Source organism: Petaurus breviceps, unplaced genomic scaffold (assembly GCF_028583685.1).
Source record: "Petaurus breviceps papuanus isolate PSGF00001 unplaced genomic scaffold, PetGlider_PUasm1.0 419, whole genome shotgun sequence".
NCBI classification, from domain to species: domain Eukaryota; kingdom Metazoa; phylum Chordata; class Mammalia; order Diprotodontia; family Petauridae; genus Petaurus; species Petaurus breviceps.
Genome location: NW_027186324.1, coordinates 7,260,420 through 7,275,814, shown reverse-complemented (window position 1 = coordinate 7,275,814; position 15,395 = coordinate 7,260,420). Strand labels below are relative to the sequence as shown.

At 39.9% G+C, this 15,395-nt stretch overlaps 1 protein-coding gene across 4 annotated transcripts in view; it reads left to right on the top strand.

Moving 5' to 3' along the window:
* ASB11 (ankyrin repeat and SOCS box containing 11) overlaps window positions 1-15,395 on the top strand; it is a 141,301-nt gene that overhangs the window by 80,246 nt on the left and 45,660 nt on the right. The window contains exons 1-3 of one of the 4 annotated variants that reach the window (XM_069100669.1): window positions 125-159; window positions 11,052-11,102; window positions 11,713-11,753. The exons of 2 other annotated variants lie outside the window; for them this stretch is intronic. In XM_069100669.1, the coding sequence (XP_068956770.1) occupies window positions 11,714-11,753 (40 nt within the window). In that variant the 5' untranslated portion in view covers window positions 125-159; window positions 11,052-11,102; window position 11,713. Of the gene's footprint in view, window positions 1-25; window positions 160-11,051; window positions 11,103-11,712; window positions 11,754-15,395 lie in introns of those variants that run through there. One more of the 4 variants, XM_069100666.1, reaches the window with a different exon arrangement.

The following is a 15,395-nucleotide window of genomic DNA, read 5'->3' as shown; positions in this document are numbered from 1 at the left end:
CCCCCCGGCTGAGTCACACGCCGGGGCCCCCGGGGGCGGGGAGCATGCGGCCGGCGCTGCCTGGCCGGGCGAGCCCCATGGCCGGCCGAGGCGCCAGCGGGAGCGCGGGCAAGCCCCAGCCCCGCGCCCAGCAGGCCTGTGCCAACCCACTGATGAGTGGTGAGTAACCGCGGCCGGCCCCCCGCCGAGCCGGAGCCCGAGCCGGAGCCGGGATGGCGGGGCAGCTCCGCAGGGGGGCTCGCGCCTCCCCGGGGACAGGCGCCGCTCGCGGAGCTTTGTTTTGGGGAGTTCGGTGTGTTAATGAAGGTGCAGATGCAGGCTCCATACGTGCCTCTGTGTGGGAGGGCATGTGCATCTTTACAAGTGTGCACACGCATTCACACGCTGTGCACACGTGCTCATGTGTGCAGCGTGCATCTGCGCGTCCTTATACACACCGCTGTCTGTGCCTGCACATTGGTGTACATGTATGTGAGCATGCAGAACATACATGCGTGTGCGTGCTTGTGCATGTGTGCGTGTGAGAGAGAGAGAGAGAGAGAGAGGAGAACAGACGGGATTGTGGAGGGCAGGAATCATGGAAAGCAGCTAGGAGTCCGGTTTCCATAGCTCTCTATGGCACATGTCTGCATGTGCAGACTCCTGGCTGGTTTCCGTGCACATATGTGTGCACACACACACATGCAGAGCGTCAACTGGCCACATTTTCCGGTTGTTCCCATCAGACACAGGCTTCTTTGAAGCCTCTGGTCTTAGTGGGAAAAGTGCACGGGTGTCAAAGTCCACGGACAGTGTCTGGCGGAGACTGCGGAAGGTCTTCAGTGAACCCAGGGACTGCCATCAGGGCCCCGCACACAGCAGCTCCCTGAGCAGGACGCTTGTGCCCAGAGCATGTCAGAAGAAGACCAGCTGCCATTTAAAGGGGGAAGAAACAGACAAACGATCTGCCCATAAGCCAGGGACTTTTGTTTTGTAACTGCATGTGGATGTGTAGCTGCATTGCTAGAGGGATTTTTCTCATCTGGAAAAATTGGATAAAAAAAATCTATTAAATTGCCTGCCCAGGTTCTCTCTCTCTCTCTCTCTCTGTCTCTGTCTCTGTCTCTGTCTCTCTGTCTCTGTCTCTGTCTCTGTCTCTATCTCTCTCTCTGTCTCTCTCTCTCTGTCTCTCTCTTTGTTTCTCTCTCTCTCTGTCTCTGTCTGTCTCTGTCTCTCTCTCTCTCTCTGTCTCTGTCTCTCTGTCTGTCTCTGTCTGTCTCTGTCTCTGTCTCTCTCTCTCTCTGTCTCTGTCTCTCTCTCTGTCTCTCTCTCTGTGTCTCTCTTTCTCTGTCTCTGTCTCTCTCTGTCTCTGTCTCAGTCTGTCTCTGTCTGTCTGTCTGTCTCTCTCTTTCTCTCTCTGTCTCTGTCTCTCTCTCTCGCTCTCTCTTTCTCTCTGTCTTTCTATAGTCATATATAAACACGTGTACGTATGCATATATATGTCTATAGAGATGCATCATAAACATATGTGTATGTGTATACACACGTTTGATGTTCAGTCGTTTTCAGATGTGTCTGACTCCTTGTGACCCCATTTGGGGTTCTCTTAGCAAAAATACTAGAGCAGTTTGCCATTTCCTTCTCCAGCTCCTTTTACAGATGAGTAAACGGAGGCAAATAGCATGAAGTGGCTTGCCCAGGGTCACGCAGCTAGTAAGTGTCTCAAGCCAGATTTGAACTCAGGAAATTGAGTCTTCCTGACTCCAGGCCCAGAACTCTATCCATAGTGCCACCTAGCACCCCCCCATGCATATGCATGCATACATACATACATACACACAATACACATGCGTACATGTTTGTGTATATAGATGTACATAAACATACACATATGTGTATGTCTATAGAGAAACACATTTATAGACACACATAAACACATATATGCACAAATGTGTATTTGTCTATAGACACACACACATAAATATAAACACACTGTATATAGACACACACAAAGATACATGCATATAAACATTGCATATATAGAGACACATACACACACTTATAAACACTGTATATAGACACACATAGATACATATAAACACTGTAGATACATACACTCATGTATATGTAGAGACAGACATTTATATCAATACATGACAAACATGTAAACATATTGTCTGTATAGATATAGGCACACACATATAAACGGTGTGTGTATATATATGGAGAGGTACACACATGTAAAGACACACACATATGAGAGGAATACATACAAATATACACCCACACATGTGTATTTGTAAACATGTACATCTGTATGTAGATACACATACGTATGTGAGTGGGACTGCAGGGGATGCGTCTCATGGGCTGGACATCTGGGCCTGTTGTGTGTGGGGCCCTTGCTGGCACTGGCCCCTGGGCGGGCAGGCAGAGACTGGCTCATTAACTGCTGCCTGATGACTCTGTAAAAAACGAGACACTGCATCAAAGAAATGACTCCACTCAGCACTCTGTGTTGGCAGTCTGCATTTGCCTTGGGTCAGCACACAGATGGGGCAGTTTGGGTTCATGGGTCTGCCCTCAGGAGAACCTGTGTTAACAGCATCACACCCCTGCGGATGCTGTGAGCCCCTCCTGCTCAGGGAAGGTGGTGGATACAGAGGGGTCTCTGCCCTTAGGAGATTTACATGCACCCCAGGAGAGGGGACCAGTGCTCTGGAAACAATAGCTGAACACTTTTTTTAAAGGTTGTGTTAAAAAGTTCCACATTGTGTTATACAGCATTGTGGTCATTGAGGGGAGATCGTTGAGGGCAGTAGGAAGAGAATGGAGAAGACTCAAGGAGTCATTTGTAGGACACAATCTGTATCCTAAATGATAGGATTTGAAAAGGAAAAGAGACATTCTAGGCAGGAATGAAGGAATGAAGACAGAAATGATCATCGAATGTTTCTTAAGTAGTTAGGAAACCCACCTGGCTACAGTGGAAGATGTTGTGTATGTGTGTGTATGTGTGTGTGTGTGTGTGTGTGTGTTATTTTAGTTTATTTATTTTTAGTCTTTAACATTCACTTCCATAAGTTCTAAATTTTCTCCCCTTCCTTCCCCTTCCCAAGACATCCTGCAATCCTATATTAGGCCCTACATATACATTCCTGTTAAACATATTTTCACATTAGTCATGTTGTATAGAAGAATTAGAATGAATGGGAGTAACCATGAGAAAGGAAAACAAAGCAAAACAAAAAAGAGAATAGTCTGCTTTGCTCTGCACCTCTCGATGTAGATGACATTGTCTATCACGAGCCCTTTGGAATCGTTTTAGGTCCTTGCATTGCTGAGAAGGGCTAAGTGTCAAAGTCAGTCATCGCACACTGTGGTTGTTACTGTGGACAATGTTCTCCCGGTTTTGCTCCCCTCACTCAGCATCAGTTCATACAAGTCTTTCCAGGTTTCTCAGAAGTCCGTCTGTTCATCATTCCTTACAGCACAATAGTATTCCATTACCTTCATATACCACAACTTGTTTAGCCATTCCCCAAATGATGGCTATCCCCTCAACTTCTATAAATATTTTTGTACATGTGTTTCCCATTTGTACGATCTCTTTGGGACACAGCCCCTAGAAGTGGTATTTCTGGGTCAGAGGGCATGCACATTTTTCTAACCCTTTGGGCATAGTTCCAGATTGCCCTACTGGAGGGTGTTTTTGAGGAGTGGGAAAGAAGTTTGGAGGGTTAGGGCAGAGCCAGGCATCAGAAGGTCTTGAAAGTCAGACAAAAGAGTCTGACCAGATGAGGCGGGAAGGAAGTAGGCTGGGCCGTGAAGATTTTTGAGGAGGAAAGTATTCATGATGAAACACACAGACAGATAGCATATGTAAGATACACATATCATGACATGGGAGGAAAATCAGACTAAGGGAAGTCTGAGGAACGGTGGGGAGCCAGGAATCATGGAAGCCATAAGAAGGCTGTTCAGCTCGTTCATCAGTCCACCTAAAATCTATGAACCCCCGACTGTGTTCAAGGTGAAAGGCCATTGCCTGGTGTAGTAGATAGAAGACAGACCCTGAGCTGGGAAGGCCTCTGAAACATGCTGACTGTGTGACCCTGGTCAGATCAGGTGCTGTCTTGATGCCCCTGGTGCTAACTGTGGCTGTACGTTTCAGAAGAAGGCGCTGACCTGTATTGCAATCTCTCTCCAGCTCCCTATACTGATAAAATCACAGTTCTGGCCAGAAATTAGAACAAACAAATAAAAATGTTCATAGGGACATAGATATACAGCTAGAAAGGCCTTCAGAACCCATCTAGTCCAATTCCCTCATCTGACGGATGAAAAACCCAGGAGGTTATGATGTGCTTAGATGTCAAAGGGGGGATTTGAGCCCAGGTTCTCTGACTCAAGCCGCTGTACACCTCTGCGTCCTTCCATGCACACCAGGTATAGAAACCTGAGAAACAGCACACTTGGGGTCAGGCAGAGTGGACTGAAATTGCCAAAAGTCCCTTCTAAGCAGCAGGGTGTAAGATAATAGACAGTGATGGTGGGACTAGGGAGAATGAAAAATGGCCAAGACGTGGTATCTGTATGTGGACATTGAAGGGGAAGAAGGAACAAAATATTAGTCTAAGATCTTAAGCCTGCGTATATCGACCTGGGAAAGTAGGGGTGCCACTGACAGAAGCAAGTTTGGGGTGAGGGATGCAGAGAAGGAGATAATGAGTTAATTTGGGGACATCGTAAATTTGACAGGCAAATGGAAATCTATGGACAATCAACCTACCTTTGTTAGTCTCAATCTAGCTTTCTAATCCAATTATTTTACTTCCCTTCCCACACTGTGGTTCAGCCTGACTAGCCTTTTGGCCTCTCCTCCTGCCATTTGCACACCTTTCCCAGGCCTGGAATGCATTTCATTTCTGTCTTGTTTTCATCAAAACTGCTGTTGATATCTTCTACATGAAGCCTTTCTCCATTTCCTGAGCTACTGGCATCCTTCCCTCAAACTTTTGCCTCACATTTATTTTATATAGATTTATTTAATTTTTTGAGGGGGGGGGGTGATGGGTTTAAGTGACTTGGCTAGGGTCACATAGCAAGTAAGTATCTGAGGTTGAATTTGAGCTCAGGTCCTCCCGACTTCTGGACTGGTATTCTATCCACTGCCCCACCTAGCTGCCCCCTTATTGAATTATGTCGTCTTTAGTGATGGAGTGTAAACTCCCTTGAAGGCAAAGACTGCTTTACTTTGGTCTTTGTATTCTCAGAGCTTAGCTCAGTGTCTAGGACATAATTAGGCACTTAGTAAATGCATGTGAATTGATCATTTGGAGAGGTGGGACTGGAGATCTGCAGCTAAAGATGGGGTCACCAATGGCATAAGGTTAGCTGAAGCCACGAGAGTAGAGAGGATCTCCAAAGGAGGCCCCACATCCTCTAGTACACGGAGCTGAAGCACTGGAGTTTCCCAGATGTCCATAGGGGAAGATGATCATGAGAACTAAGAACAGCTGGTTGGATTTGGTGCCTTTGTTCAATCATATTTCAGTTCTGTCCAAGTCTTCTTGATCTTGTGTGGGGTTTTCTAATTCCTATTTCCCCCTCCAGATTGTTTGATAGATGAGGAAACTGAGGCAAACTGGGTGAAGTGACTTGCCCAGAGTCACACAGCTAGTGTCTGAGGCTGGATTTGAGTTCTGGAAGATGTCTTCCTGACTCCAGGACTGTCACTTTACCTGTTAAGAGGTTAGATTAGGTGGCCTGTAAAGTCTCCAGCTCCAGGTCAAAGATATTGAGATTTAGTTCAAACCCTTCAGATTAGAAAATTAAGGGAGGTAAAGATCATACAATTAGTTGACAGTATAACCAGGTGAGTGTAGCAGCTAGGTGGTGTAGTGCATAGAGTACTGGGTCTTGGAATCAGGAAAACTTGTTTTCATGGGTTGAAATGTAGCCTCAGACACATACTAGCTGTGTGACCCTGGGCAAGTCACTTCCTCCTCTTTGCCTCAGTTTCCCTATCTATAAAGTGAGCTAGAGAAGGAAATGTCAAACCACTCCAGTATCTTTGCCAAGCAAGAAAACCCCAAATGTGGTCAAGATGAATGAACTACACCAGGGTTTTTTGCACTTAGTACTGCCTTTCACGTAGATGAGGTTAGTCTGACTTAACCTGAATAAGAGATTTAAGATGCTGTGACACCTGACTGGGATGTGTGTGTGTGTGTGTGTGTGTGTGTGTGTGAGAGAGAGAGAGAGAGAGAGAGAGACAGAGAGACAGAGAGGGACAGAGAGAGAGACAGAGACAGACAGAGAGACAGATACAGAGAGAGATGTAGGTGGAATAAAGCTCCAGCATCATCTGTACCACATACACAAAGACCTACTCCGTCTATGAATAAAGTCCACCCTTTTTGTAGTGTAAAGCAAGCAGAAGGGGGTTACAGAAGAAATGGTGTTCTGGTTTCATGCTGGGGAAAATACTCTTCTTTTTTTATTTTTGACTTTTGGAGGGCAATTGGGGTTGCCCAAGGTCACATGGCTAGTTTTTTTGTGTGGGTGTTAAGTGTCTGAGGCTGGATCCGAACTCTGGTCCTCCTGACTCTGGGGCTGGAGCTTTACTCACTGTGCCACCTAACTGCCCCTGGAAAAGGGTCTTCTTAACCCAAGGGAAGGATCGGTTTTCCTGTTGGATAAGGATGGTATTTACCTCATGAAGGAAAAAAAATCACTGATTTTGAAGTCAGAGGACCAGAGCTTGACTTCCAGGCTTTGTACCTACAGCCTACATTGTAATTGGGCAAATAACTTCACCTTTCTGGGGGTCACCTTTCCAATTTGGGAAAAGAATGGGTTGGCCCAGGTGACCTTTAGGCTTCTTAATCCTCTACAGCTATGATTTAGCTTTTCTCTTTCCTCTCTTTACCCTCCATCTCCCTCCCCCCACCAAAAAAAAAAAAAAAAAACCCTGCTTCACCTTTGCTGATGGAAATGCAACTAGGTCTGTTTTCAGTATGATTCCAATGGAATTTTTCCATTGGAATCCTTCCATCAACACTCACCGTTGAGACAAACCTCTCCGTTTCCAAGAACAAGGGGACTGTTTATGCCCTTCTCTCCCCCCAACTCCCTAGTAGACCAATGCATTGTTTTTATATCTCACTTTGTAACAAATTCTCCAGTTTTTTGAAAGTCATCTGATACTATGTGTTCTGTGATCATCAAGAAACTTTAAAAATAATATATTGGTGATGTTTAAGTTATTTATACTTTCCTAAAGCATTCCTTCTCTTTTCCCCTCTCAGAGAGCTGTCCCCTGGAACACAGAATATAAAAAGGAGAAAAATACTTATGGAAAAATAATCAGTCAATATTTTTTAAGCACCTTCCATGTGCCAGACAGGGCAGCTAGGTGGGGCGATGGATAGAGCGCCCAGCCTGGAGTCAGGAACACTACTCCTCCTGAATTCAGATCTAGTTCCAGGCAGTTATTAACCATATGATCCTGGGCAAATCCCTTAACCCTGTTTGCCTCAGTTTTCTTATCTATAAAATGAGCTAGAGAAGGAAATGGCAAACCACTCCAGTATCTTTGCCAAGAAAACCCCTGATGGGGTCACAAAGAGTCAAACACGCCTGAAATAACTGAACAGTAACATATGCTGGGCATTGTGCTAAGCACTGGAAATACAGAAGGGGGAAAAGCCAGTCTCTGCTCTCAGGGAGATATGTTGCAAAATTCTGGCATTATATCCAGTGTTCCGCAAAGAAATGAAGGTGGAGCCAACCCCAGTCCTTATAATTTCAGAGAATCTGGGCTTGATTTTTCTGTTGCCGTTGCTATTTTATTGTCAGAAATGTGTGAAATATGTTCTTGCTTATTTAAGTTTGCATCAGTTCATGCCTCCCCATCCTTCTCTGAATCCATCCATTATTCATTGTTTCCTTTTTTCACAGTATTTCAGTTACATTCATATACTGAAATTTGTTTAACCAGCGCCAAATCAATAGGTATCTACTTTGTCTCTAAACTTTTGGCTAATAATGTAATGTAATGCCAAGGAAAGGCAACTTCCCAGGTTCAGAATACCAGCATAGGGGCTCTCCATTTTATTCAGTGACCAACCAAGAACAGAGAAGATCAAAACAGGACATAATTCCAAATACAGCATTTACTAAACGTGATTAAATAATCTCCAAGGACTACCCCACCCCAGGACCTTCCAATCATTCAATCAATTACAAAGTCCCAGGTCTAAATACTTCTCCACCCCTAGGCTATACCTTCATTTAGTCCACCACAAAGCCCCTCTTCTCAAATGGAGATTAGTTTCCAAACATAAGTAGAGTACCTTCATTTGTCAATCACAGAGCACCAAAAGGTCAAAAGTTCCCCACCCCTGGATCTCAATTGAATCTACCCCAGAGTTACATCAAGTTTAAACACAGCACTTAATACCCAAATGGAGGTCTTTTCTTCATCTAGACACGAGGCAAGTTCTCAGCAATCTTAGTTCCTGGGAAGACAAGGCTCAGCAAGGCCACAAGATACATTGCCAGTCCCTTCATCAATTCATCCTCTGTCTGTAGAACAGTCCTAGAACCCCTGAAAACATTAGCAAAACCCTCTCCCAGGATTTCTGTAAACATACAACAAGAAAATCCTTCTTCAGGGCTTCTGAACCAACAGAAAGGTTCCCAGACCCCTGCAACAACAGCACTGTCCTTCACCAGTGGACAGTATTCACTCTGTCTGCAGGACAGTCTCCAGACCCCTGCAACAACAGCACTGCCCTTCACCAGTGGACAGTATTCACTCTCTGTCTGCAGAACAGTCTCAGGGCTTCTTAACCAAAAGCCAGGTTCCAGGACTTCTTCAACAACAGGACTGTCTTTCACCAGTGGACAAATCTGGCAAAAGAACATCAAAACAGACAGACAAAGTACCAGCAAAACAGCCATGTCTCCTCAGTCCTTGGCAGCTCAGGGGGCAGGTCTCAAAAGTCCAGGGCAATTCAAAGTGGCCACCAGCAATTCTCTTAGTCTCTCTCTCTCCACGAGGTGCTGCTTCCAAAAAAAAGTTCTTCTGCCTCTCTCTTGTCTCTCCAAATCTATGTCACCAGCTCCTCCCAGTTCAGGACTCTCTTTTCACATCAACAAGTCCATCCCACAGGTGGGATTAACAAGCTCTGGGTTTTAACACAATCAATTTGAAAAACCAAGCCAATACAGGGGAATCTTTAAATGCCATTACTATCACATCATTTCCCTGATTATTAGTGATTTGGAGCATTCTTTCATGACTGTAAATTGTTTTCAGTTCTTCTTTTGAGGACTACTTGTTTATATACTTCTATTAGGTACTAAATTTTGGTCATAAATATTTCTGCTAGTTGTGTATATATGTGTGTGTATATGTGTGTGTATATATGTGTATGTACTATGTAGATGTGTATATGTCCATCTATCTCTCTGTCTCTCTAGGTAATCAGCAATATTTGATAAAGGTATCTGATGTGGTTTTCTTCTGTTTTAATGGCATGACTTTTTTTTGGCTTTATTTTTGGAGGAAGGAAGACAGGACAAATGGGGTTAAGTGATTTGCCCAAGGTCACACAGCTAGTAAGTGTTAAGTGTCTGAGGCCGCATTTGAACTCGGGTCCTCTTGACTCCAGGGCCGGTGCTCTATTTACTGCACCACCTAGCTGCTCCAATGACATGCCTTTTAATAAACATGTTGCTTATACATTCTGAAGTTGTTATGGTATATGGTACAAAATACTAAACACGATTTCTACCATTTCTAGTTTTCCCAGCATTCTTTTCAAATAGGGAGTTCTTTCCTAGGGACTTTCTTTATGGGCTCATCATATACTGGGTTAGAAAGATCAGTTATTTCTGCTTTTGCCCTGTTTAGCCTGTTCTGCTGATATTCTTTTCAATTATTTTAAACCTGTATGCAATGTTGTCATTGTTCAGTTGTTTCAATCATTTCTGACTCTTTGTGATCTCATTTGAGGCTTTATTGGCAAAGATACTGTTCTTGTTTGCTGTCTCCTTCTCCAACTCATTTTACAGTTGAGGAAACCAAAGCAAAAAGAGTTAAGTGACTTACCCAGGGTCACACAGCTAGGAAGTGTCTAAGGCCAGATTTGAAATCAGGAAGATGATTCTTCCTGACCCCAGGCGTGTACATTCTATCCACTGCACTACCTAGCTGCCCCTTTAGGTATTTACTTTTTATCATATTAAAAAAATACTTATGTCTAATTGTATTGGTGTACAGTTTTCTCTTTTATCTTTCCCTGGTTTGGGAATTAAGACTGCATTTGTCTCATAAAAGCAGTTTGGTTGAGTGCTTTCTTTCTCAATTTTCCTGAATAACTGGTAAGAAAGAAAAAAAGGAAGAAAGGAAAAGAGAGAATGAGAGAGAAGGAAATCAAAGAGAGAGAAAGAGGAGAGAAGAGAGATTGGTATTGTTATTCTTTAAAAGTTTGATTGATTTCTGTAAATCTACCTCAATAACTGGCCCCCCCCCATTTAGTAGTTTCCTTATGATCAGTTCAGTTCCCTTTTATGAAATTTGATTATTTAAGATCCCTATTTGGTATTCTGTTAATTCGGGTATTTTATATTCTTGTAGGTAACTTTCTATTTCTTTTAAATTCTCAGTATCATTGGCACATAACTATAGGAGGTTCTGATAATTCTTTTTATTTGTTCTGGGTTTATTTCTTACCTTGTTCATTTTAACTAATTAATTAATCACCTTGTTCTGGGTTTCATTTTTGCCTTATTCATGGGAATTTTGTTCATTTTATTTTCCTCTTCTTTTTAAGCAGCTTACCTAAACATTAATCAACATTGTTAGTTTTTTGGAAAAAAATTCTTAGTCTTACTTAATCAGTGCAGATTTCTAATTTACCTATTTCTCCTCTAATTGTGAAGATTTCCTCTTTTATGCTTATTTTGATTTTACTTATTTGTTGGTTTTCTAATTTTAAAATTTACGTGTTCAGTAAATTAATCCTCACTTTCTCCATTTTGCTAACTTACATTTTTAGGGATATAATTTTTCTTCTGAGGACTGCTTTAGCTGCATCCCAGAAATTTTGGTATGTTGTCTCATCATTATTATTGTCCTTCATGTAGTGTTAATAATCTCTATGATTTGTTCTTTGATGCTGTCATTGTTCAGACTTCCATTATTAAGTCTCCATTTAGGTCTATTTTTTTGCTTGGGATTTCTATATTCATTGCTATTTTTTATTGTATTAAGGTCAGTCAAGGATGTATATTTAGTATATCTTTTTTACATCGATAATTTTTCTGTGCCCTGTCACATGATCTGTTCTTGTAAATGTACTGTGTTCTGTTGAGAAATATGTATATCTTGAATATTCTCATTCAGAAGATGCCCCAAATATTTTAGTCTAAATTATCACTACAGCGTAGTTCCATTTTCCCCCTTTCATTTGCCTTTCCTAGATTTGTCTAAGTCTGAGCAAATATGAGCAAGTAGCAGTAGTCTCCTGCTGTTTTAGTGTTAATAGATATTTTTGTGATGCAGTTAACTTTTCCATTATGTACAATGCTGTGCCATTTGGTGCATATGTGTAATATTGGTATTGGTTTACTATATATTGTTTTTGTTTAAGTATAATATAATTTTTTTGTTTGTCTCTATTGATAACCATGAATCTTTATTTTTGCCTTGTCTGCTAGCATGATTGCAACTCTTGTGTTTTGGATTCATCTGATATATGGTAAATTTTGTTTCAGCCTCTCATTTTGGTTCTGTGTGTGTATGCTTTTTAGATGTCCTTCTTGTAAACAATAGATTGTAGAGTTTTGTTTGCTTATTCTTTTTACCTCTCTCTTTCATTTTGTTGGCTCAGTTAGTCCATTTATACATAAAGTTAAGAGAGTTAGATCTGTGTTGTCCTCAGTTTGATTCTCTAATATTTTAGTTGTTTTTATTCCCTTCTTCTTTTAAGCTAATATTTTGTCCTTGTGATTAGGCTTGCTTAAATTAATTTGATGTAACTTTTCCTTGAAACCTTTCTTCTCCTTCACTTTTTTCACTTCCATTTGTCCACCCTGTTCTTTGTTTGGAGGTTTTACTTATATTAGTGATTTTTTAAAATTTATTTTATTACCTTTTTCTTTCCTTATTTTGTCTCTTTTCTCTCCCCTGTAGTTCAGAATCTCTCCTCCTTCTTGGCAGCCTTACATGTCTGTCAGTTTTCTGTGCCAAGAGAGTTTTTTTTTTTCTGTTGTGAAATTTTATTCCTTGGACAAATGAATACACTGGGGAAGGAAATGAGGAAGAAGGTTGGGGACCCATACAGAACTGGGGGGAAAGAGGAAGGAAGAATGGCACCAAATAAATCTTATGCTCATCTGAAACAAAGGAGATTTGTGTTCAATCACATATGTAAACATATAAAAATAAAGTATGTATACATGTCCGTGTACGTACATGTACATATGCAAACACATACCAATATATGTAAACATACAAAAAGTTTGATATAGTTGTATATTAAATTCAACAGGATAACAGGCAAAGACAGGGGAAAAGGCAGAGGGGTTTAAAAGGGAGGGAAGAAATTAGAAGGGAATAATTACACACACAAAAAAATGTGAATTTTGGAGGATAGATCAGAAAGGGAAGACAGTGGAAAGAGAGTGAAAGTAAAAAAGGAAAAGAAAGAAAAAGAGGGACAAGTAGGTGGTGAAGTGAATAGCATATTGACTCTGAAGTCAGGAGGACCTGAGTTCAACTGCTGCCCTAGACACTTGACACTTATCTAGGTGTGTGACTTTGGGCAAGTCACTTAACCCCAGTTGCCTTACCTTCTCCCCTCAAAAAAAAGAAAGAAAGAGAAAGAAGGGAAGACATAAAAATGTCAAAGAGAAATAAGAGGGGTACAGGAGAAAGAGAAAAAAGAAAAAGAGAGGAGAGAGAGAAAGAAAAAATAGAAGAGAGAGAAAGAAAAAAGAGGAGAGCAGAGATAGAGAAAGAAAAGAGAAAGGACACAGAGGAGAGAAGAGATATAAAGAAAGGAAGGAAGGCAAAAGGAAAGAGTAGGAACTAGGCATTGAAATTTGGCTAAGGGTTAGAGAGGAGAAGCAGTTTAGTGGAAACAGATCACTAGTGTTGATCACATTCCTTTTTTTCCTCCACTTTCTCCTTTGTAAAGAGGGGGCAGGGAGCAAAGGGAACAAAAGAAAGGAAATTAGCATCATAGCTCTGAATATGAACCCATCTAGAAAATGGAAAAAAGATAACAGTATGGATTAGAAAGCAGAATGCAACAGGATCATGTTTACAGTTGTAAAGCCTTATGCAGTGTTAATATGAAAGGCAAGACCAGAATTTACTATCCTTCAGCTGAACTCAAAAAAGAAATGGCAATCACCACCTCTGATAAAGTTACATTAAGAAAATATTGTTCAAATAGGGAATTCACATTACACTTTAATGTATAGATACTAAAGCAATATCAGAATTAGATGTATCTATATATGTGTATATACATATATATACACATACACATATACTGGTATGTTTCTTTATATACACATATGGATACACATATCTTTATTGTATACACACATATGCATATATACACACACAAATACACATAAATATATACTTATATGTACACCAAATATCATAGAATACAAAGGTGCTTAAAGGAACAGTTAATAATAAAGATTGAATTACAAGGAGAAAAAGATAGCAAAACTGGTAGGGACCTCAATAAAACACTTTATAATAATTATCTCATTTGAACCTTACAACAATCCTGGAAGTTAGATGCTATTATTATCCTCATTTTGCAGATGAGGAAACTGAGGCAAACAGAAGTTAAGTGACTTACCCTGGGTCACACAGCTACCAAGTATCTGAGACCAAATTTGAACTCAGGTCTTCTTGTCTTGAGGCCTGGCATTCTACCCACTGCATCACTTAGCAGCTTCTCAGTGTACTCTTTTTAGACTTAGATGAATCTAGCAAAAATATAGAAATAAATAAACAAGAAAGAAGTTAAGGACCCAAACAGAGCCTTAGAAAAGTTATATAGGAGAATTCTTTGATGACCGAATGGGAATAGGAAGGAATGTACATATTCTCATACTTATAAGGCACTTTTAAGAAAATTTATCATAAACAATTTTTTAAAAAGCAGAAATAATAAACATATCATTTGCTAACTTTATCATAATAAATTATAATCAATTAAGGGTCTTTGAAGAAAGTATTTGAACTTAAACATAGTCTAAATAATTTAATCCTAAAAATTGCTCAAGGAACAAATCACAGAAGCAATAGATTAATTTCATCAAAGAGGATGATAATGAGACAACATCTCATAAATTTGAAATGCAGTCCAAATCAGTCGTAAGGGGGAAAATGACTATCTTTAAACATTCTAATCAAAAAAGAGAAAAGAAGAGATCAATGAATTAGACATGCAACTAAAATCCTAGAGAAATAAATAAAAAACTTCTCACACAGAAATATAAATTCTAAAAATAAAAGGTGAGATTAATAAAGTTAAACAAAAAGTGACAAATTGATAAAAATTGATAAAGAATTGATTATTTTGGGAAATAATAAAATGGGTAAATTGACAAGTCTGATTATTGAAAAAAAATGAGAGGAAAACCAATTGATGAATATAAAAAATTAAAAAGGAGAATTCACAATATATTTGCATTATGAAATATTAAAAGAAATTATTAGAAACTATTTTGCTTGATGTTTTTATCAGCATCGATAAATCTAAATGAAATGGAAGAATATATACAAAAAGAAATTATGTAAATGAACACAACAAGAAACTGGAAATTTGCATAAAATCTCAGGGAAAAAAATTGAATAAGGCATAAGTGAAGTCCCAAAGCAGGGAAAATATAATTATGAGATGGATTTACAAGCAAACTATCAAATATTCAAAGAAAAAATTAATTCTAATGTTACATAAACTATGTGTAAAAATAGAAAAAGAAGAGTTTCTTCCAAACTTTTTTATGATCTTGATACTTAAACCATGGAGAGACAAAGGAGAAAAATAAAATGATAGCCCAGTATCCCTATGTAAAAATATATTATGAATAACTATGTAAAAATGCTGAATAAAATATTAGGAAAGTGGATTGAACAACATATAAAAATAACTAAACATTATAAATCAGGTTGATTTATACCAAGAATGTAGGATTTTTTCAATATTAGGAAAACTGTGAGCATAATAGAACATATTAATAACAAAATAATAAAAACCATATGATTACATTAATAGATGTAGGAAAGACTTGATAAATATACATTATCTATTTCTGTTAAGAAAAACATTTTAAAAGCATAATAAAAAGAACTTTCCTTAATAGGATAA